The 23,542-nt window shown below is 53.4% G+C and overlaps 1 protein-coding gene and 1 long non-coding RNA gene across 6 annotated transcripts in view; one reads left to right on the forward strand and one right to left on the reverse strand.

The window, feature by feature from the left end:
- TEF (TEF transcription factor, PAR bZIP family member) overlaps positions 1-7,823 on the forward strand; it is a 32,218-nt gene extending 24,395 nt beyond the window's left edge. For 3 of the 4 annotated variants that reach the window (XM_009234403.4, XM_009234402.3, XM_054542969.2), the window contains exons 3-4: positions 2,609-2,829; positions 4,252-7,823. In XM_009234403.4, the coding sequence (XP_009232678.1) occupies positions 2,609-2,829; positions 4,252-4,467 (437 nt within the window). In that variant the 3' untranslated portion in view covers positions 4,468-7,823. 4 annotated transcript variants of the gene reach the window in all.
- LOC129052738 (uncharacterized) overlaps positions 6,398-23,542 on the reverse strand; it is a 29,165-nt gene continuing 12,020 nt past the window's right edge. Inside the window, exons 1-3 of one of the 2 annotated variants that reach the window (XR_008517884.2) lie at positions 22,311-22,486; positions 21,319-21,554; positions 6,398-6,674 (exon numbers count right to left, since the gene is read on the reverse strand). This is a non-coding gene — a long non-coding RNA (uncharacterized LOC129052738). Of the gene's footprint in view, positions 6,675-21,318; positions 21,555-22,310; positions 22,487-23,542 lie in introns of those variants that run through there. The other variant, XR_010139536.1, reaches the window with a different exon arrangement.

A 23,542-nucleotide genomic window follows, 5' to 3' on the forward strand; every position in this document is an offset into this window, starting at 1 on the left:
ACGGCTGGCTAATTTTTGTATTTTTAGTAGAGACAGGGTTTCATCATATTGGTCAGGCTGGTCTCAAACTCCTGACCTCAGGTGATCCACCCACCTCAGCCTCCCAAAGTGCTGGGATTACAGGCATGAGCCACCACGCTGGGCCAGCATCTGACTTTTTTTTTTTTTTGAGACGGAGTCTCACTCTGTCGCCAGGGTGGAGTGCAGTGGCGCCATCTTGGCTCACTGCAATCTCTGCCTACTGTGTTCAAGCAATTCTCCTGCCTCAGTCTCCCGAGTAGCTGGGACTACAGGCGCATGCCACCACGCCCAGCTAATTTTTGTATTTTTAGTAGAGACGGGGTTTCACCGTGTTGGCCAGGATGGTCTCGATCTCTTGACCTCGTGATCCACCCACCTCAGCCTCCCAAAGTGCTGAGATTACAGGTGCGCGCCACTGCGCCTGGCCCATCTGACATTTTTATATATCGTTTTTATTTATCTTGTGTAATGCAGCTTTCCCCACTAGAATAACATTCCATGCAGGCAGGGATTTTTACCTGTTTGTTAACTGTTTTGTCTTTGCCAGGACAGTACCTGGCATATAACAGGTATTCAATAAGTATCTGTTGACTGAATAATTATTTTGTATACTACTATCAATAGCATTGAATGAGCTGGCCAAAGGTACATTTTTTCTTAATATAACTCTTATCTCTAATAACACACAACCTTAGAATTCTAGAGGTAGCTTTAATCCAATCAGTGTCCACTATTAAATGGCAGCCAGGTGGGGCAGGGAAGAACAGGGAATCAGCCAGCCAGACTAAGTTTCAAATTTTAGTTCAATTGCTTATCATCTGTGTGACCCTGGGAAAACCATTTTATTTCTCTGAGCGTTAGTTTCTTCATCTGTAAACTAGTTGTCATAAGACTAAATGGGGCTGGGCGCAGTGGCTCACACCTGTAATCCCAGCACTTTGGAAGGCCGAGGCAGGTGGATCACGAGGTCAGGAGATTGAGACCATCCTGGCCAACACAGTGAAACCCCGTCTCTACTAAAAATACAAAAATTAGCTGGGCGTGGTAGCGGGCACCAGTAGTCCCAGCTACTTGGGGGGCTGAGGCAGGAGAATAGCTTGAACAGAGGAGGTCAAGGTTGCAGTGAGCTGAGATCATGCCACTACACTCCACCCTGGGAGACAGAATGAGACTCCTCAAAAAAAATAAAATAAAAAAAAATAAGTGACTAGATGGCACAGTAACAGACATGTCTCAGGGACTCAAAAAGTGGAACCCGGGCTGGACGTGGTAGCTCATACCTGTAATCCCAGCATTTTGGGAGGCCGAGGCAGGTGGATCACTTGAGCTCAGCAGTTCAAGACCAGCCTGGCCAACATGGTGAAACCCTGTCTCTACTAAAAATACAAAAACTAGCCAGGCGTGGTGGCTCATGCCTGTTGTCTCTGCTACTCGGGAGGCTGAGTCGGGAATCAGTTGAACCTGGGAAGTGGAGGCTGCAGTGAGCCGAGATTGCACCACTGCACTCTAGCCTGAGTGACAGAGCAAGACTCAGTCTCAAAAAAAAAAAAGAAAAAAGTGGAACCTGGCCAGGTGCAGTGGCTCACATCTGTAATCCCAGCACTTTCAGAGGCTGAAGCAGGAAGATCACTTGACCCTAGGAGTTTGAGACAAGCCCTGGCAACATAATGAAACCCTGTCTCTACAAAATAAAAAAAATTAGCCAGGCGTGTTGGTGTGCACCTGCGGTCCCAGCTACTCAGGAGGCTGAGGCAAGAGGATCACTACTCCAGCCCAGGAGGTCGAGACTGCAGTGAGCCATGATCATACCGCTGTACTCCAGCCTAGGTGACAGAACAAGACCCTGTCTCCAAAAAAAAAAAAAAAAAAAAATTGGAACCCATTTCCATTCTTCAGTCTGTGTCCCTGGAGAGATGCAGCTGCTTCTCATTACTGGAGATCTTGAAATCACAGGAAGTTAAGGGAATATAAAAATGTAATGTTTTAGGCTGGGCGCGGTGGCTCATGCCTGTAATCCCAGCATTTTGGGATGCCAAGGCAGGTGGATCACAAGGTCAGGAGATCAAGACCATCCTGGCTAACACAGTGAAACCCCATCTCTAGTAAAAATACAAAAAAAATTAGCCAGACGTGGTGGCGGGCACCTGTAGTCCCAGCTACTCGGGAGGCTGAGGCAGGAGAATGGCATGAACCCAGGAGGCAGAGCTTGCAATGAGCCGAGATTGCGCCACTGCACTCCAGCCTGAGCGACAGAGCAAGACTCCATCTCAAAAAATAATAATAATAATAATGTTTTGCTTAACATTTCTGGAGGGGGTGGAAACAATTGGAAAACCCTGTCTTTTTCTAGGACTTCTGTTTCCTTTTGAGCATTCTGTTCCTGAAGGAAATAATTCTTTGAATGTTTATGTTGTGGAATGGAACCGTGTGCCAGTCTGGCTTAGGGGCTGGTACTGTTGGGGTTTTCTTCTCCCCAAGCGGCAGTGGCTTATGTAGCCTTGAGGTTCAACCAGGTGTCTGGGTGTGTGGCATGGGTCTTCTCTGTCCAGTGGGCTGCTTCGGGACCACCTGTCTCTGTGTCTTTCAGAATCTTCCCTGGAGAAGGAGAGGGAGACTCCCAGTCCCATTGACCCCAACTGTGTGGAAGTGGATGTGAACTTCAATCCGGACCCCGCCGACCTGGTGCTCTCCAGTGTGCCAGGTGGAGAGCTCTTCAACCCTCGGAAGCACAAGTTTGCTGAGGAGGACCTGAAGCCCCAGCCTATGATCAAAAAGGCCAAGAAGGTCTTTGTCCCCGACGAGCAGAAGGTAACCTGGTATTCCTTATAAATAAAGATGCAACGTTGGTTCAAGGGCCTAGGGGATATGGCTCCTCGCATTTGATTTTATCTGGAGAGCCTTCCCTCCTTGTGACACCATTTGGAAAGACATGAGTTCAGTGCTTAAAGCCATGTCCTTCAGCAGTTTGATAGAAAGGGAGTCACGTGGCATTTGGCCCCAGTGTGACTCCCTGTAGTTTCTCTCCTTCCCCGGGCCATCAGCTGTGTTGATGTTCCTGCCTCCCTGGCTGTAGCCCAGCCACTGTGCAAGAGCTCACTAGGCCACAGGAACTGGGGTTGAAAAAGTCCTTGCTTTGAAGGACAAAGGATTGCTTGTATGTTGCCATCCCCAGGGATGAGCAAGCAGCTTTCAAGCTTGTGGTGCTGTTAGGAACTGGTGGGAAGAGAGAATTTTGCAGTTTTCCATCCTTTCCTATGAATAACTTACAGCAAGGATTTTTCATCCAAATCTTTGGAGTCAGGCAGACCTGGGTCCAAACCCCATGTTGCCACTTGTGGCCTAGCTGTGCCTCAAGTTCCTCATCTGTAAAACAGGAGCAACTGAACCTCCCTCCCGGGGAGGTTTCTGAGACTTCAATAATGATGTGATGATCATGGTAAATATTTAGATGGTACTCACTGTAGGCCAGGCACTGATTTTTGTTTTGTTTTTTTTGTTGTTTTGTTTTTGAGACAGAGTCTCACTCTGTCGCCCAGGCTGGAGTGCAGTGGCATGATCTCGGCTCACTGCAACTTCCGCCTCCCAGGTTCAACCGATTCTTGTGCCTCACCCTCCTGAGTAGCTGAGATTACAGACGTGCACCACCATGCCAGCTAATTTTTGTATTTTTAGTAGAGAGAGGGTTTCATCATATTGGCCAGGCTGGTCTTGAACTCCTGACCTCAAGTGATCCACCTGCCTCAGCCTCCCAAAATGCTGGGATTACAGGTGTGAGCCACCACACCCGGCCTATTATTTCTCATTGTAAAGATAAGGGACCTGTGATATTGAGGGGTTAAAGTACTTGCACAGTTTCACTGCTAGTAATCTTGGAGAGCCAAGATCTGAACTCGGGGAACCAGGCCCTTACCCACAACCAACATGCCTAAGTGAGGCAAGGGTATGGACAGTGCAATGCTTTGTGCTGGAGCAGCAGGTACCAGGCCTCCAGGAGATGAGTCTCCTTCTCTTCACCATGTAACGTACCAAATAACTTTTGTTTCTCGTCCTGCCTCCGAGGAAAGGGCAGTGCCTTCAATGTGCCCTGGTTTGTGCTGCTTCCTCCTTGGTATCCCTGGTTTAGTTCTGGCCACACCAGATGAGTTAGGGGAATCCAGGTGGTGGCAGTGGAAAAATTGGGTTCTCTCGTGGGGAAAGACGAGAGACTCACAGAGGGGCACTTCCCCACAGGATGAAAAGTACTGGACAAGACGCAAGAAGAACAACGTGGCGGCCAAACGGTCACGGGATGCCCGGCGCCTGAAAGAGAATCAGATCACCATCCGGGCGGCCTTCCTGGAGAAGGAGAACACAGCCCTGCGGACGGAGGTGGCCGAGCTACGCAAGGAGGTGGGCAAGTGCAAGACCATCGTGTCCAAGTATGAGACCAAATACGGGCCCTTGTAACCCGTGCCCCCCGCCCAGGCGGGGCACTGCCTGCACCTCAGACCTCTGCCTGGGGGCTCCCTGAAACCCCTCACACACGTGGAGACTTATGACTCGTCGTGGGCGCATGGCGGCGCACCTGCTGCAGGAGCGGCCACGTCTCAGCTTCATTATACCATGGCCTGCGCACATGGCGACGTCCCTGAGGGGCCAGTCTCCTCACTGGTGGGGAACGCAAGAGAATCTGCGTAGACGGGTGACTCAGCCTTAGTTTCTATTCTTGGATGTCCCAGTTGAATCGGAAGGGGACCTCTGGAGTACACACCTCTCTCCTGGGCACTCAGGGTCCCTGGACTCTCCCTCAGTCTCCAGCCTGGGCTGCCGAGGGCTATCTCTGCAGAATGAGTTGTGATCATTGTCACCCTATGTCTTCTCAGGTAGCAGGGCGCGTTTCCACTCAAGGTGTGTCTGTCACGCACCTCATCCTCCCCAGATGGTCTTTGAGTAACATCTGTTCCCATCTTCCTTGGAAGCAGGACACACCAGCTCCTCCGTCAGTGTCTGCATGGGTGGCAGGCTGCAGGAGTGGGGTCTCTGCACAGCCTGGGATGGGGCTTGGGGCTGGGGCCTGCAGCAGAAGTGCGCCCAGCCTTTCTCAGCTCCCGCACCCCTTTTCCCTTATGGCTCTGGGGCCATCGGCTCTCTCTGCATTTCATTGGCTGTGGAGGAGAGACTCCTAGGATGGCTGCTCTCTGAGCCCTGAGTGCCAGGGCTGAGAGAGGCCTTTTCATTTCCTCTCCAGGCTACTCAGAGGCCATCTGAAGCTCGTTTGTCCCACTAGACCAGGCCTCTGGGCCTGCTCTTTCTTTCCACCCTATGTCCAGTCTTGGATCGTAGATTTAAAAGGAAAACCCCTCTTATCTAGGAGGCTTTAACTTCCTGGACCCCAGGATTCACCCTCCTAGTGGTGTTTAGAAAATGCCTCCACAGCCCCCTTCCACCATGGGCACGAGAGCTGGGGTGTGTTTCTTGAGAAGCTCCCTTTTTTCTTGCTCTGCTCACCGGTGTGGCCTGGGTTGGAGTGCACTCTCCCTGGGGGCAGCTAGGGCCTCGCAATTCTTGCTTCAGGATCCCTCCCATGCGAGCTGCCCAGAGGGTGTCAACAGGGCAAGACATCTAGTCTAGAGTCACCAAGGTCACAGTGCCACTTTTATGGGATAGTAGGCTCTTGGGACGTTTACACAGGCCTAGGGTCCCCTCAGTCTTGGTCCCAGGAGATGGGGGCCACTCATGAGGCTGGCCATGCTGTGGCTTCTCACAGCTGCCTCACAACGACTCCTTTCTCTTGTGTGGCGGGACTCGCCCTTTTGCTGTGCTCAGAAGATTCACTGAGGAAATTCATGGAAGCCTCTGCTCATTTGGGTCACTGGGACACCCCTGAGATGGGTGTGTTTATTTGCTCAGGGCGGGCAGCCTGTGGTGAAGAGGAGACAGAGGCGATGGGCGTGCTTCGTCCTCCGTTAACACTGGCTTTATTTACCGTGGTGGTTCAGAGTCCCAGGCCCCGACCTCTAAAGACTTTTCATAACAGATGTTAAGACCAAGCCGTGGACCTCACCCCAGGGGAATGCCACGGCCCTTCGGGGACCTGCACACCCACCTCTCCGGGGGACTTGACAAGGGGCCCTGAGGCCAAGGGAGGTCACTCCTCCCTCCAGGCCCCTGACTTTTACTTTGTGGTTCTCTAAAAACCATGTACACACTTTCACTCTATTGTAACCACACAGGGCAGGCGCATCCAGCATGTCAGTGTCCTGCCCCGGGCAGCTCTCCCTCCCGGGCACGCTCCCTCTGGCCTAGTGGATCACCAAGAGGGTGGTTCTCATTTTGTTATTAGTGGAAGAGCCTCGAGCTTAGAAGCTCTTCATTTTCTTTGCCAGAAAGTATATGGTTTGTGTTTTTGCAGTTTTATTTTTTTAAGGATGGACACTAAATCTCTGGTGTCCATGTTCCGAGCCCGGTGGCTGGGATGGTGGCTCGATGTCTCTCCTCTTTATCCCGCCCTCTGCCTGTTTGGTGCCCTCCCTTCTTTCCCCCAGGCAGTGGGTATCGGGTTCTTTCCCAAAGTGCTTACTTGGAAAGAGTGCAGCTGCTGGACTGTTTTCGAAATGCCCCTCTGAGTCAGGAGCCTGGTGGGGACAAGATGGAGGATGTCCACAGAGGCTCACCTGTGGGGGAAAAGAAGTGCTCAGGTAAGGTGGTCTCCTCTCATGTCCTAAAAATCCATGCTTGCAGGAGAGGGTTGGTGCCTGCTCAGTTTCTGTCGAGGGAATGGGAGTCTCCTCGGCTCCCTCCCGGGCCCTCTGCTTCTTGGAGGCCGACCGCTGGAAACTGCGGCTCCTGTGCTTGGATCTTTGACATCTGTAAATCACTGGAGGCTGGAGAAGCTGACTTTACCTTGGCTTTCTGTGGGTTCCCGATGGGCTTGGAAGTGCCATCTACTTCCTAAGCATCCTGTCTAAAGCTTTGTGGCACCCTCAGTGCAACCTCAGAACAGACAAATCATGAATGAGCTGGAACTTTGCAAGAATATTCATATTATAAATGTCTCATCTGATGGAGGAACGTGTGCATTTAGAGAGAGGGAGAGTTTTCAAGGTTTACGGCAACTTTGTGGAGGACCTGGGTAACTCTTATCCTTGGCCAAAGGAAGAGGTTTTCTTGTCTGGCTTCTGAGGTTGGAGGGGGCACTTAGCAGTGAACCTTAAGTCTGGGTACATGTAACCCTGCTGAGGGGCTGTGCAGGCCGCTCCTATGGTCCTCTGGCCTGAGGCAGGGTGGCAGGTATGCAAGCCAGTGGGGGAAAAACCCTCTGAAGCTGGGCAGCCCTCTACCTGGGCCCCGGGAGCCGTGCTCCTTGGAACGCAAACGGCCGAGGAGCGTCTGGTTTTCATGGCAAAGCTCTACCCCAGAGCTCCTTTAACATCTGCTAATTAAGTGCAATAAATTTTTCTAGAAAATGGCAAAGATGACTTCCAGGTGGATATTGCTCTCTTACGGTGTTGGGGATGCCAGAACACCACTTGGTTTTATTTTTGTAAGTGCATGTGATGTGATAGAGTGTGTGGGGCTCTGTGTCCTTCCCTGGGAGCTGGCATTCCAGCGGGCCCCTCTCTTCTTTACCTTTGTTGGGGGAAGGAGGCAAGAGAAAAATTCCTTCTTCCCAGCCAGAGAGGGCAGAAGCAGACCGTAGCCCATTGGCCTTATGTGCGTGTGTGCGTGCGAGTGTGTCACTGCTGGTGGGCCGGAGTGATGTGGTGGGAGGGAAGCCGGGAATGTATCCTTTTCAGACAAAATTAAATATTTTGAAATGAGAATGTTGGGACTGTCTTTTCTGTCCTTCCCCCCACCCCCAACCCTGAGTTTCCTCTCTTGAGTGTGTTGGCCTAGGAGCTGGAGAGTCAAGCTGGAAAACTTTATCTCATTAGAATCCACCCCAGACACCCCCTTCATCACAGTCCAGACACTCTTAGCATCTGACCCCAACCACTCTGCCTCAGTTTCCTCATCTATCAGATGGAAATGATTCTTGCCTTGCTTATACTGAGGAGGGACAAATATCAGACCAAAAGCAGTTTGAACAGGTAAAAGTGCTACACAACTAGAAGACAGGCAGGGAACTGCTTATGACAAGTGTTCTCGAATAGAGAATGCGTGACGGCAGCTCTGTAAAGAAAAGAAAGGGCTGGACGCGGTGGCTCACGCCTGTAATCCCAGCACTTTGGGAGGCCAAGGCAGGTGAATCACAAGGTCAGGAGTTCGAGACCAGCCTGGCCAATATGGTGAAACCCCATCTCTACTAAAAATACAAAAAATTAGCCGGGCGTGGTGGCGGACACCTGTAATCCCAGCTGCTCAGGAGGCTGAGGCATGAGAATCGCTTGAACCCGGGATGCAGAGGTTGCAGAGAGCCGAGACCATGCCACTGCACTCCAGCTTGGGCAGCAGAGCGAGACTCCATCTAAAAAAAAAAAGAAAGAAAGAAAGGACAGGCGCGGTGGCTCACGCCTGTAATCCAAGTGCTTTGGGAGACCGAGGCAGGCAGATCACTTGAGGTCAGGAGTTTGAGTCCAGCATGGCCAACATGGTGAAACCCTGTCTCTACTAAAAATACAAAAATTAGCTGGGCATGGTGGTGCAGGCCTGTAATCCCAGCCACTTGGGAGGCAGAGGCTGGAGAACTGCTTGAACCTGGGAGGTGGAGGTTGCAATGAGCCGAGATTGCGCCACTGCACTCCAGCCTGGGTGATAGAGCGACACTTTGTCTCAAAAAAAAAAAAAAAAAAAAAAACCAAGAGGACTAAAGAGTTGGATCCTCTTGGTGGGACTCCGAGGGTTTTCCTTTTCTCCTGTTCTTTGGCTATAAAACTTTCATTTTTTGGGGGGGGGAGACAGAGTCTTGCTCTGTCACCAGGCTTGAGTGCAGTGGCGCGATCTCAGCTCACTGCACCTCTGCCTCCCGGGTTCAAGCGATTCTCCACCTCAGCCTCCCAAGTAGCTGGGACTAGAGGCGCATGCTGCTACACCCGGCTAATTTTTTGTATTTTTAGTAGAGACAGGGTTTCACCATGTTGGCCAGGCTGGTCTTGAACTCCTGAGCTCAGGCAATCCGCCCGCCTCGGCCTCCCAAAGTGTTGGGATTAGTGGCATGAGCTACCACGCCCAGCCTGCAAATATTTCTTTTTTATATATATTTTTATTTTTATTTATTTATTTTTGAGACAGAGTATTGCTCAGTCACCCAGGCTCGAGTGTAGTGGCGTGATCTTGGCTCATTGCAAGCTCCACCTCCCGGGTTCACGCCATTCTCCTGCCTCAGCCTCCCAAGTAGCTGGGACTACAGGTGCCTGCCACCACGCCCAGTTAACATTTTTTTTTTTACTTTTTAGTAGAGATGGGGTTTCACCGTATTATCCAGGATGATCTCAATCTCCTGACCTTGTGATCCGCCCACCTCGGCCTCCCAAAGTGCTGGGATTACAGGCATGAGCCACCGCGCCTGGCCCAGCCAGGCTGGTCTTGAACTCCTGACCTCAAATGATCCACCCACCTTGGCCTCCCAAAGGCTGGGATTACAGGTGTGAGCCACTGCGCCTGGCCCCCTCTGTATTTTCTACTCTGCATGCAAATGCGCTTTCTCAAAGCGGAGATCTGTGCAGCCACGGCAAGCACAGGGGCATGGGCTTGAAACATGTCAAAGCTGTGAAATCTCTATGTATGGCAGAGCACTGGCTTTGGACTCTGACGGTCCTAGGATCAAACCCTGCTTCCAACACCAGTTTGGGGTATGATCGTGGGCAAGTCACTTCCCTTCTCTGGGCTTCTAGTTTCTCACCTGTAGAATGGAACACCAGCGGCCGGGCAGTGGCTCACGCCTGTAATCCCAGCACTTTGGGAGGCCGAGGCAGGCGGATCATGAAGTCAGGAGTTCGAGGCCAGCCTGACCAACATGGAGAAACCCTGTCTACTAAAAATACAAAATTAGCCAGGCATGGTGGCATATGCCTGTAATCCCAGCTACTCAGGAGGCTGAGGCGGGAGAATCACTTGAACCCAGGAGGCGGAGGTTGCGGTGAGCCGAGATTGTGCCATTGCACTCCAGCCTGGGCAACAAGGCGGAACTCCATCTCAAAAAAAAAAAAAAGGAACACCAGCTTCATAAGACAGTTGTCCCACGAAGACACCTGGAGCAGGGCAAACACCACTCAGCAGCTGCCATTATGGTGACAAAGAGGAAGGTACGGACCTACATGGAGACCATCACCTCCAGTCCCAGCAGCTGCTGCCCATCGCGGGTTGTCTACCAGCTGGTGTGGGATGCAGCCAGGGTCAGACCAGCTGTGTGGTCTTGGACAACTTACCCATTTCCCTGAGCTGTTTCTCTCTGTCCAACAAGGATGTGCTACACAGGTCACATGTGCGTGCCTGACAGCACATCTCGACCCTTCTTCCCCTCCACCCCAGCTCCCTCAAGGACAAATTCCAAAGCTGGACACATGCCCCCTTCCTTGACTGCACCCTATTACCAGACAGCCCTTCACACACTGCCCCGTGGCTGTGCCAGGCTGGCCCAGCTGGCAGCTGCGGACGTCAGCAGCTAATCCGGGAAAGCTGCCAGCCAGAGATAGGGGTGAGCAGCAAAGGAAATCAGAAACAGGTTTTAAGATGGGTGCCCCAACCCCCCAGCCAGCCCTCAGGGAGCTTTCATCAGCCTCCCACTTCAGCAAATCCTCCCAACCATGCGTCCTGATGCCCAGTCCCCTCAGGATTAAGTAAGGGCTGAGCAGGAGGCTTTTATTTTAAGCTGCAGCTCTGTCATCAGGAGCTAGGCACACAGCAAGCCACTGCCTAGCTGTCCCGCAGGTTTCTCCAAGCAGAGTAGTGGGCGTCCACTCAGGTCTGGATTTCAGGCTGACTCCAGAAAGTCCAGACTGCAGGGAGGTAGAGGGGACGGCGCAAGGGTCAAGGATCAGAGGTAGAGGGAACAGGACAAGGGCCTCAGTCTGTTGCCTCCAGCTGGCCCTCCCTCTTAAGGCACAAGGCCAGGTGCACCATTCCTCACTGTTACGTCTTCTCAGCGTACAGCATGCAGGACGGTGCTGTGGTTTGAATGTCTCCCCAGAATATATGGGTTGGCAACTTAATCCCCAATGCAATAGTGTTGGGAGGTTGGGCTTAATGGAAGGTGTTAACGTCGTAAGGCCTCCACCCTCACGAACGGATATAAAAGAGCTTGAGGTGGCCAGGTGCGGTGGCTCATGCCTGTAATTCCAGCACTTCGGGAGGCTAAGGCGGGCGGATCACCTGAGGTTGGGAGTTCAAGACCAGCCTGACCAACATGGAGAAAGCCCGTCTCTACTAAAAAGACAAAAATTAGCTGAGCGTGGTGGCACATGCCTGTAATCCCAGCTGCTTGGGAGGCTGAGGCAGGAGAATTGCTTAAACCCAAGAGGCAGAGGTTCTGGTGAGCCGAGATCGGGCCATTGCACTTCAGTGACCAAGAAGAGCGAAACTCCATCTTAAAAAAAAGAGCTTGAAGCTACACGTTGGAGCTCTTGCTCCCTCTCACCATGGGATGCCTTCTGCCACGTTATGACACAGCAAGAGGGCCCTCACCAGATGCAGCCCTCAATCTTGGGCTTCCCAGCTTCCTGAGCTCTAAGAAATAAATCTCTATTCATACCAGCACAAAATGGGGCTGGGTGCAGTGGCTCATGCCTGTAATCCCAGCACTTTGGGAGGCCAAGGCAGGCAGATCATCTGAGGTCAGGAGTTCGAGACCAGCCTTGCCAACATGGTGAAACCCTGTCTCTACAAAAATACAAAAATTAGCTGGGCATGGTGGCGGGCACCTGTAATCCCAGCTACACAGGAGGCTGAGGCTGAAGAATTGCTTGATCCCAGGAGGCGGAAGTTGCAATGAGCCGAGATCACGCCATTGCACTCCAGCCTGGGTGACAAGAGCGAAACTCTGTCTCAAAAAAAAAAATTATTTCTTGTAGAGACAGGGTCTTACTGTATTGCCCAGGCTGGCCTCAAACTCTTGGCCTCAAGTGATCCTCTCAACTTGGCCTCCCAAAGTGCTGAGATTACAGATGTGAGCCACCGAGCCTTGACTTTCTTCCTCTCCATCCTTGGCACCCAAGTCTAGTTCTTTAACCCATTTGCTCCTCCTGTCCTCCTGGGTCCTGTCCTCCTGTCCCCAACTCCTTCCTGTCTCAGAGCCATTGCACTTGCTGTTCCTTCTGCCTGGAGTGTGCACCCCCACATCTCCTCAGCCTCGCTCTGTTCTCAGTGCCTGGCCTGCCCATGCGCAGCAGCAGTAGCTGCTCCCCAAATATCTGCTGACCCGGCTGTGGGGAGGGTAACACCAGAGCCGGCTTGGTGGGGTGCTGTATCACCACCAGGTGGCGCGCTGTATCACCACCAGGTGGCGCTGCAGACACGTCCTGGGCGGTGACCTCGGGTCCAGCCTCCAGATCTGTCCTCTCAGCAAAGCCTCCAGGGCCCTCCGTGCCAGGCAGTGCTGTGGGCACCAGCTGACTTGGCCGCCGCCCCTCCTGCCCTCCAATGGCTACTGGTGTACGTGGTCCAAGGGCGTGCACAGAAGCCTGGGAGGAAAGGAGGGCTGGCTGCCGCCCAGGGCCTCTGCTTCTAGGCTCTTTCTGGGGAGGGAGGGGACGTGGAGGGAGTTGGGTGGGGATGGTAGCTCGGCCAGAGCCAGGCATCTGGGATGAGGGGTTCTGCAGAGGCGTCGGACTTGGAGTCTATCTGCTGCCTGAATTTGTATCCCACCACCCCCAGTCCTCCATATGCCTTTGACAAGCCTGGCTCTGAGCCTCAGTTTCCCCATCTGTCAAAAAGAGAGAATAGACTGGGCACAGTGGCACTTTGGGAGGCCAAGATGAGCGGATCATTTGAGCTCAGCAATTCAAGACCATCCTGGCCAATATGGTGAAACTCCATCTCTACTAAAAATACAAAAAAATTAGGGCCAGGCCTGGTGGCTCATGCCTGTAATCCCAGCACTTTGGGAGGCTGAGGCAGGTGGATCACGAGGTTAGGAGTTCAAGACCAGCCTGGTCAAGATGGTGAAACCCCATCTCTACTAAAAATGCAAAAATTAGCCAGGCGTGGTGGTGCGCAGCTGTAATTCCATCTACTCGGGAAGCAAAGAATTGCTTAAAGCTGGGAGGCAGAGGTTGCAGTGAGCCGAGATCGCACCACTGCACTCCAGCCTGGGCGACAAAGAGTGAGACTCCATCTCAAAAACAAAAACAAAAACAATAACAAAAAAAATTAGCCAGGTGTGGTGGCAGGCACCTGTATTCCCAGCTACTCGGGAGGCTGAGGCAGCAGAATCACCTGAACCTGGGAGTCAGAGGCTACAGTGAGCCGAGATTGCATCACTGCACTCCAGCCTGGGCAACAAAGAGAGACTCTGGCTCAAAAATAAAAAAAAGTGGGCCGGGCACGGTGGCTCACGCCTGTAATCCCAACACTTTGGGAGGCTGAGGCAGGCAGATCACAAGGTCAGCAGATCGAGACCATCCTGGCTAACACGGTGAAACCCCGTTTCTACTAAAAATACAAAATAAAAAATTAACACTTGTAGTCCCAACTACTCGGGATGCTGAGGCAGGAGAATGGCATGAAGCCAAGAGGCGGAGCTTGCAGTGATCTGAGATTGCACCACTGCACTCCAGCCTGGGCGACAGAGGAAGACTCTGTCTCAATAAATAAATAAATGTTAAAAATTTTTTTAAATAAATAAAAATAAAGAATAAATTGGCGGGGCGCAGTGGCTCACGCCTGTAATGCTAGCACTTTGGGAGGCTGAGGCGGGCGGATCACGAGATCAGGAGATCGAGACCATCCTGGCTAACATGGTGAAACCCCATTTCTACTAAAAAATACAAAAAATTAGCTGGGCGTGGTGGCGGGCACCTGTAGTCCCAGCTACTCAGGAAGCTGAGGCAGGAGAATGGCGTGAACCCGGGAGGCGAGCTTGCAGTGAGCCGAGATTGTGCCACTGCACTCCAGCCTGGGTGACAGAGCGAGACTCCGTTCAAAAAAAAAAAAAGAATAAATGTGGGCAAGAACTGGAACGCCATGGGGTGCACGGAGTAGGCCTGCCATATCAGGATGAGGCCAAGGAAGGAGCTTTTTCAGGGGCCTCCTTGAGTGGCGGTGGTGTGTGCAAGTACTGTGTGTGTGGGTTGGGGAAAAGGCGGGTGGACAGGAAACCAGAGGCCCCTGGGGCCTCAGCACTGCCTTTTCAAGTGGGGCAAGATCTCTGGGGCCTTCCCTGCTCTGAGGCCCAGAGCCTGAGTTGCCGAGTGCCGGTGTCTGAGTGTGTGTACAATTGTGTCTATGTGTGTCTGTGACTGTTTCTGGGTATATGTGTGTGTGTCCAACTGTGTCTGGCAGGGTTAGAATATGTGTGCCCAAATGGGTCTGTGTGCGTCCTCACCAGGGACCCTCTCACCTTGACCGAGGAGGTCCGTGGATCCCAGGGCACCAGGAGGTTTCTTTTTTTTTTTTTTTTTGAGACGGAGTCTCGCTTTGTCGCCCAGGCTGGAGTGCAGTGGCGCTATCTCGGCTCACTACAAGCTCTGCCTTCCGGGTTCACACCATTCTCCTGCCTCAGCCTCCCAAGTAGCTGGGACTATGGGCACCCGCCACCACGCCTGGCTAATTTTTTGTATTTTTAGTAGAGACGGGGTTTCACCGTGTTAGCCAGGATGGTCTCGATCTCCTGACCTTGTGATCCGCCCACCTTGGCCTCCCAAAGTGCTGGGAGTACAGGCGTGAGCCATTGCACCCGGCCCAGGAGGTGTCATATCCATGCCAGGAGGGGCCCACAGGGCCTGGGGTAGCTGCTCAATTGGCAGCTGGGGCAGTGCCCTGTGAAGGCTCTGGGGTACCCTGCTTCTGTTCCAGCCCCCTACCCCCATCCCCAGTCCCTGGTAACTGGATCTTCTCTCTCCATCTCTCCCCTGGAAGGACCCAGTGCTTCCTGATTTGCATGAGATTTACATACATTTGGATTTAGATCCCTGCTTCCCTGAGGCATACAGCATTATTCTCACTCCTGCCAGAGTAGTCAAGGAGGCTGTGGACTTTCTTAGCATAAGGGAGTCCAGGGAATAAGCTGGAGGGGCCCAATGCCTCCCCTCTTCCCCATGCAGAGTCAGCCTGGCTCTTTTCCTGCTCAAGATATGTGATTATTTAATTAATTTATTTATTTTTTGAGACTGTTTCACTCTGTCACCCAGGCTGGAGTGCAGTGGTGTGATCTTGGCTCACTGCAACCTCTGCCTCCTGGGTTCAAGTGATTCTCCTGCCTTAGCCTCTCAAGTACCTGGGATTACAGGCGCACGCCACCACACACGGCTACTTTTTGTATTTTTAGTGGAGATAGGGTTTCACCATGTCGGCCAGGCTGGTCTCGAACTCCTGACCTCAAGTGATCTGCCCGCCTCAGCCTCCCAAAGTGCTGGGATAACAGGTGTGAGCCACCGTGCCTGGTCATGTAATTATTGAGCACTTACTGTGTGTCAGTTTTTGTTTTTGGTTTTTTGAGACAGAGTCTTGCTCTGTTGTCCAGGCTGGAGTGCAGTGGCGCAATCTCAGCTCTCAGCTCACTGCAACCTCTGCCTCCCGAGTTCAAGTGATTCTCCTCCCTCAGCCTCCTGGATAGCTGGGATTACAGGTGCCCAACATCATCCCTGACTAAGTTTTGTATTTTTAATAGAGACAGGATTTCATCATGTTGGTCGGGCTGGTCTTGAACTCCCGACCTAAAGCAATCCACCTTCCTCCGCCTCCCAAAGTGCTGGGATTATAGGCGTGAGCCACCGCACCCGGCCAGATTTTTTTTTTTTAATTGTGATGAGGGTCTCCCTATGTTGCCCAGGCTGGTCTCAAACTCCTGGGCTCAAGTGATCCTCCCACCTCAGCCTCCCAAAGTGCTGGAATTACAGGCATGAACTATACCGTGCCAGGACAGCAGATGCTTTCTATACCCATTCATTTCATCCTCACAACAGCCCTTTACGGTATCTTTATACCCATTTTATAGATAAGAAAACTGAGGTTCAGAATAATTAAGTGACTTGGTTGAGACCACCCAGTAAGTAGGATTTGAACCCAGCTCTGGTGAACTTTCTGCTGACACGGCTGGAGTGTGGGCACAGTAAGGGGGCCTAGGCACTTTCTTTCTTGGCTCCTGCCCTTGAGTAACAAACCTGGCTCTTGCTCTTTTGACCCAAGGGTCACTATGTCCCCTGGGGAGATAAGAGGAGTGGTGGTGGTGGTAGAAGACTTTTTTGTATTTTTAGTAGAGATGGGGTTTCACCACGTTCGCCAGGCTGGTCTCGAACTCCTGACCTTGTGATCCACCTGCCTCAGCCTGCCAAAGCGCTGGGATTACAGGCGTGAGCCACCACGCCCAGTCTGCTAAGTGCTTTTCAAGCATTTTCTCAAACAGTCTTTCCCACAACGCTTTGTGAGTTACATCTTATAAATCCCATTTCACAGGTAAGAAAACTAGGGCACAGCAGCCAGGTGCAGTGGCTCACGCCTGTAATCCCAGCACTTTGGGAGGCCGAGGCGGCTGGATCACGAGGTCAGGAGATCGAGACCATCCTGGCTAACACAGTGAAACCCCGTCTCTACTAAAAATACAAAAAAATTAGCCGGGCGTGGTGGCGGGTGTCTGTAGTCCCAGCTACTCCAGAGGCTGAGGCAGGAGAATGGTGTGAACCCGGGAGGCGGAGCTTGCAGTGAGCCGAGATGGTGCCACTGCACTCCAGCCTGGGCGACAGAGCGAGACTCCGTCTCAAAAAAAAAAAAAAAAAAAGAAAAGAGAAAAAAAAAAGAAAACTAGGGCACAGAGAGGTGAAGTGAGTAGCCCAAGATCACACAGCTAAGAAATGTTACAGGCAGACTCAAATTGAGATCTATCTGGGTCCAGAGTCTGTGCTTTTATTCTCTGTGTTGCACTGAACTGAACTATCAAGAAATGGAAATTCTAGCTGGGCACGGTGGCTCACGCTTATAATCCTAGCACTTTGGGAGGCTGAGGCATGTGAATTGCCTGAGCTCAGGAGTTCTAGACCACACTGGACAACATAGTGAAATCTCTTCTCTGCTAAAACACAAAAACTTAGCCAGGTGTGGTGGTGGGTACCTGTAGTCCCAGCTACTCAGGAGGCTGAGGCACAAGAATTGCTTGGGCCCGAGAGGTGGATGTTGCAGTGAGCTTAGCTGAGATCGTGTCACTGCACTCCAACCTGGGCAGCCAGCCCTCCCTTCCTTCCAGGCTTCTGTGCACGCCCTTGGACTGTCTCAAAAAAAAAAAAAAAAAAAAAAAAGGACTGCCAACTCTGGCTGGCTAGGCTGGGCTGGGCAAGGTAAGTCAATCTCACCTCTCGTGGGGCCAGAGGATAGACACACCCCACATTCTAGCCACGGCCACTGTCTGGGTCACTCCTCCTCTTTGAGCCTTAGTTTCTCATTTTTTGTTTTGTTTTGTTTTTGAGACGGAGTCTCACTCTGTCACCCAGGCTGGAGTGCAGTGCAGGGCCAGGCGCGGTGGCTCACGCCTGTAATCTCAGCACTTTGGGAGGCCGAGGAGGGCGGATCATGAGGTCAGGAGATCGAGACCATCCTGGCTAACACAGTGAAAACCTATCTCTACTAAAAATACAAAAAATAAGCCGGGTGTGGTGTCAGGAGCCTGTAGTCCCAGCTACTTGGGAGGCTGAGGCAGGAGAATGGCATGAACTGGGAAGTGGAGCTTGCAGTGAGCCAAGATTGCACCACTGCACTCCAGCCTGGGCAACAGAGCAAGACTCCATCTGAAGAAAAAAAAAGGATTCAGGGCTGGAAGTGGTGGCTCATGCCTGTAATCCCAGCACTGTTGGAGGCTGAGTTGGGCGGATCACCTGAGGTTAGGAGTTTGAGACCAGCCTGGCCAACATGGTGAAACCCCATCTCTATTAAAAATACAAAAATTAGCTGGGCGTAGTGGCTAATCCCAGCTATTTGGGAGGCTGAGGCAGGAGAATCACTTGAACTGGGAGGTGGAGTTTGCAGTGAGCCGAGATCGTGCCACTGCCCTCCAGCCTGGGCAACAAGAGCAAAAAAAAAAAAAAGAAAAGAGGATTCTGGTCCTCTTGTCCTTGCCCAGCTTCCCAGGGCAGCTATGAGGATAGAAGAGTCAAGGCTGCCATTTTCAAATGGTTTTTTGAAGTAGAACATCATTTTCACCCATAATCTTATCCAGAAGGCCAACATATGAAACACATAAAATGGGTGTTTCATCAGCATAAATTTCTAAGCTGAAGATGGGGACAGATCATTAGTCTAAAGTCACTCCAGAGGGTAAGTGTGTAACATCTGTGATGGACACACACCCTGCCCAGGGTGTGGGTGAAGGCCAGGACGCTGAGCTACCCCAGCACCCAGTCTTATCTCTGCAGTTGTCTGTGTTGCATTGATATGAAGAAAGACTTGAAGCTTCCAGACAAAAAGCTGCTTTTAAAAAATGAATTCAAAGCAAGCTTTGGTGACAACTCTAAGGCCCAGACAGGGGCTCCAAGTGTTCACACAGCCCATCTGATGATCCTTGCCCTCCTGCCATCTGGGCTTCAGACTCCCCCTTGGGGGCACAGGGAAGCTGGGGTCCGCCTCCAGGGGCCCATCTGTTTACTTCTGCAGGTCCAAATCCAATGGCCAAGATCACTTGGCCAGTGACCTGGCTCCCCACAACCTCTCAGAAGCCTGAGTGCTGCAGGTTGGGCAACAGAGTGTGTGTGGAGAGGCTTTGAAGGACCAGCCTGGGGCTCAGCCAGGATGTGGGAAGCAGGGCAGGTAGGGTGACATGGGGTAGGATGGGTGAGGGGTAGGGAGCTGGCCAAGGCCTGGGAGTTTAAAAATAAATCCTGTCGGCCTGGTGACATCATTAGAGCACAGGATGTCCCTGGCAGGGGCTGGGAGTGGCAGAGGGGACATGGCAGGGGGTAGGGCAGAGAAGGGTCTTGATCTGCCTGTTCTGTTTCTGGGAGCCGTGTGTGTGTGTGTGTGTGCGCGTGTCTGTGTTTGAGACAGAGCCTTGCCCTGTTGTCCAGGCTGGAGTGCAGTGACACAAACTTGGCTCACTGCAACCTCTACCTCCTGGGTTCAAGGCATTCTCATGCCTCAGCCTTCGAGTAGCTGGGATTACAGGTGTGCGCCACCACGCCCGGCTAAATTTTTGTATTTTTAGTAGAAATGGGGTTTCACTGTGTTGGCCAGGCTGATCTCAACTGATCTGCAAGACTTGGCCTCCGAAAGGGCTGGGATTACAGGCGTGAGTCACCGCGCCTGGCCTCCTTTTTGTTTAGAGAGACCAGGCCTGGGTTGTCCTGGGGCAGAGAGGCTGCCAGGGCCTCCTCCCCACTAGACACTTGGGAGCATTTATATTGCATCTGTGAAAACTGAGGCCCAGAGAGGCTGTGACTTGCCTGAGGCTCCGCTTTGAGAGAAATGGCAGCTTCAGGACTCCAGCCAGAAGTGCCGGCCTCTCCTAAAGTCTGGTGGGCATGGTCAGGAGGACCACTGGGGAGAAGGCTTGACTGGATGGGGGTTGGGGGATGCACCAATTGAGCCAATGCCTAGCAAGGTGCTGACGGAGGCTGTGCAGCTGACAAGCCCCTCCCACCTGGCCATCACCTCTGCGCCTCACTCACCCCGCAGAGGGACTGGGCAGGGATTAGTGCTGCCCCCATTTTACAGAAGAGAAAACCAAGACCCAAGGGGACAAAGTGGCCTGCTGCAGGCCACACAGCAAGCACATCATGCCCAGCTAGAATGGGGTCTGGTCTCTCCTGACAGTCCCCAGTTTAGCGGCTGATAGACAGCCAGGTCCACAGCTAAGGTAGAGTCAGGGTGGGGGAAAGAGGGGTTGCCATGGAGATACAGGGAAGGGGCAGGAGGGAGCCCTGTGCCTCTGCTCTTCTGGCCTCCTTCAGGTCTCTCCTACTGCTCACCCCTCCTCCACAGGGCTCACACTCTTACTGCACTGTGGACAAAATCCAGCCTCCTTGCCTGGCCAAGGCTCTCCCGGCACATCAAGCCTCATCTCCCACCAAACCAACACACTCTAAGCTCAGTCTCACCAAAGAGCTCACAGATCCCTACAGCGATTGCTATTTCAGGCCTCTGAGCAGCGGAACAAGCTGTTCCCTCTGCCGGGGATGCCCCTCCCGAATCTTCCGGGGTAACTCCTCTTCATCCTTCAAAATTCAGCTCTGAGCCCTCACTGCTCCATCAGACCTCCATGATGATTGTGATTGCGATTGTGATATGTTTGCTGCCTGCCCCTCTTCCTTTACCAACAACTCTTTTAGGGCAGGAAGTGTACTTTATTCATTTTTCCATGCCTAGTGTCTAGCTAGGGCCTGGATGGAGGAATTAAACTGAGTCCTGATTCTTCTGCACCCTCCTCACCAGGGACTTTTTCCAAGTCACATCCCCTCTCTGAGCCTTGATTTTCATTTATTTGTTATTATTATTTTGAGGCAGGGTCTCACTCTGGTTGTCCAGGCTGGAGTGCAGTGGTGCAATCTCGGCTCACTGCAGCCTCCACCTCCCGGGTTCAGGTGATTCTCCTGCCTCAGCCTCCTGAGTAGCTGGGACTACAGGCACGTACCACCATGCCCAGCTAATTTTTTGTATTTTTAGTAGAGGCGGGGTTTTGCTATGTTGGCCAGGCTGGTCTTGAGTTCCTGGACTCAAAGCAATCCGCCTGCCTTGGCCTCCAGAGTGCTGGGATTACAGGTGTGAGCCACTGCACCCGGCCTCACTCTCTGAGCCTTTAAAATAGGGACAATAAGGCCCATTTTGCAGGGCTGCTGGAGGACCGGGTCCAATGTATCCCTTAGCAGGCAGTAAGGGATACCTGTACGGGTGGGCATGGTGCTCCAAGGTCATGATCCGGACATTCTCTGACCAAGGCTCCCAGTGCATCCTCGTCCGCCCTGTCTTTCCATCCTGCCCCATCAAATCAAGGCTGCCGCAGTCCCCACCTGCACCTGCCATCGCCTGCTGTCAGCTAGCTGTCTTCCCTAAAACCCTCCCTGCTCTCAAATCATCTCAAAGCCTTGAAGGTAGAGCATATTTCAAATGCAGAGGCCCAGGCTCCACTCCCAAGAGGCCTGGTGTGGAACCCCGGAATTAGCTTTGCTCAGCAGCCTCCCCGCGGCCATGCCCCTGCTTTAGGGGAGCCTCCCGGGGCGACATGGAAGCGCCCGATGATGTCCTAACCTGGGGAAACAGGGAGAGCAAACGCGGTGTGGTGGGATGTGGGTGGCCATGACCTTAGGTGGCAGCTGCCTCCTGTCCTCTGTTGCTTTCCCAAGGGTGAGGTGAGCCAGCCTCGACCAGGGGCCTCCTCGGTCTTGGGCAGCAGGCGGCTGGGCCGGCGGCTTCCTGCCTTGGCCTCGCACTTGCGCGGCGGCTGTGTGCCTCTGGGCCGCGGCTTCCTCTCCGCCGAGCTCTCTCTGCGGAGACACAGACGGGGACATAAATAACACCCAGCCTCGGCCAGGCACGGTGGCTCACGCCTGTAATCCCAGCACTTTGGGAGGTCGAGGTAGGCAGATCACCTGAGGTGAGGAGTTCGAGACCAGCCTGACCAATATGGAGAAACCCCTGTTTCTACTAAAAATACAAAATTAGCCGGGCGTGGTGGCGCATGCCTGTAATTCCCAGCTACTAGGCAGGCTGAGGCAAGAGAATCGCTTGTACTCGGGAGGCAGAGGTTACAGTGAGACGAGATCGCGCCATTTCCCTCCAGCCTGGGCAACAAGAACGAAACTCCATCTCAAAAATGAAAACAATAAAAATAACACCCAGCCTCGCCGCGTGAGGTCGGCGCGAGAATCGGCGGGGGCAGCCGCGGGGCCTCGGGGGCGGAAGACGCACTCAGTGGGGAAGAGCGCGCGGCCGGGCCCCGGGGTGGAAGTCCCTGGTGGAGGTGAAGTCCCAGGAGGAGGAAGAAGAGGAGGAGAAAGAGGAGGAGGAGGAAGAGGAGGAGGGTTCAGCGGTCTCGAGCTGCGGCCCAGGCGGGGCAGGAGGTGTGAAGATGCCAGGCCCCCGGGGAGGGCAAAGGGCGTGCGGGCCCTAAGGGACAGCAGAGCGGTCGGGGCCGCCCATCCGGCGGGCGCCGGAGGCGAGAGGCCCCACCCCGGCTCCTCTCCACACCCCGCGCGGCCTTGGGGAGTCAGCCCGGGACTCGCTCCCGGCAGGTGTCCTACCCGCCCCGAGTCCCGGTGGGCGCGGCGGCCCGCACGGCGGGCGCGGAGGGGGCCGCGCTGGTGTCACGAGGACTGAACAGCCGCGCTATTCAGGGAGGGGGCGCCCCGGCGCTGCCCCCCCGGCGACCCGCGCTGACGTCGCCGCGCAGCCCGTTACGTAACCTCCCTCCACGCCTTCCCTAGCGGGCCCGGCCTCCTCCTCCAGCGCCGCCTCGCCTGCCTCAGCGCCTCCGCGTTCCGCTTTGCGCCCAAGGGGAAACTGAGGCCATTCTCCAGCAGAGCACGGCGGGTGGTGCCCACGGGGGTGGCTGTGACCGCCCTCGCTAGGATTCTTGGGTCTCTAGGGGAGCCCAGACTGCGAGGGGAGCCCCAGCTCCGCCTGGGGGACTCGACTTCCTCCTGTGTACCGCGTTCTTCTTTCCTGGCCTGGACTCTGGGGGCTCTGGAGCCTTCTGTGGCCGCTCCACCCACATTTGTGCCTGGGCCACCATGTGCCTTAAATTATAAAGTCGGGCAGTGACGCTCAGTAGGGGCTGGTTTCTCCACCTTCCTCTGGGTGACCTTGGGCAGATTTTGCCTCTCCGAGCCTCAGTGTCCCCACCTGTCTAAAATGGCCCCTTCCTTCTAGTGTGGTGGGGAAGAACAGCAGCATGTCGACACCCGGTGAGTACTTAGCCGGGTAGCTGTGAACTCTCCTTATCTAACCCTCCCTGCCGGGGGCTTGCCACAGCGCCAGACCTGGGCCTGGTTAGGTGGTGCCCAGCTGGGCCAGTCAGCTCCCTGTGGACCTTGGCCTTTGCCCTGGGAGCACGCGGTGCAGGCCTGCCCTGTGGCCCAGCAGCTGCAGACGGGCTGGTGTTCTGTGGCCTGGTGATGGTGGGGAGTGGGTGCTTCCCTGTCACCCTCCTTACAAGACCCTGGGAGCACCTGAGGGTCCCTTGCGGTCCCATTCATGATCTTACTAAGGTAGCTCACCCAGAACCTGTTTTAAGCATCTAGGAAGAGCAAGCTGTGAGATGAGGAAGGTATCTGCCCAGGCCTTCTCTGAGCTCCTCAAACACTGGGAACCTCAGTCTCTTCATCGCTTCCTTGGGCATAGATATCATACCTCCTTCCCTTCCCTCCTGCTTGGCCCCTGCCAGCATGAGATGAAATGTCACTTTCCCTGCTCCCACAAATTGGCTTGGACATAAGCCCAGGGCTTTATGCTCATTTTACCTTTTTTTTTTTTT

The sequence above is a fragment of the Pongo abelii genome, chromosome 23, assembly GCF_028885655.2.
Source record: "Pongo abelii isolate AG06213 chromosome 23, NHGRI_mPonAbe1-v2.0_pri, whole genome shotgun sequence".
Taxonomy (NCBI): Eukaryota; Metazoa; Chordata; class Mammalia; order Primates; family Hominidae; genus Pongo; species Pongo abelii.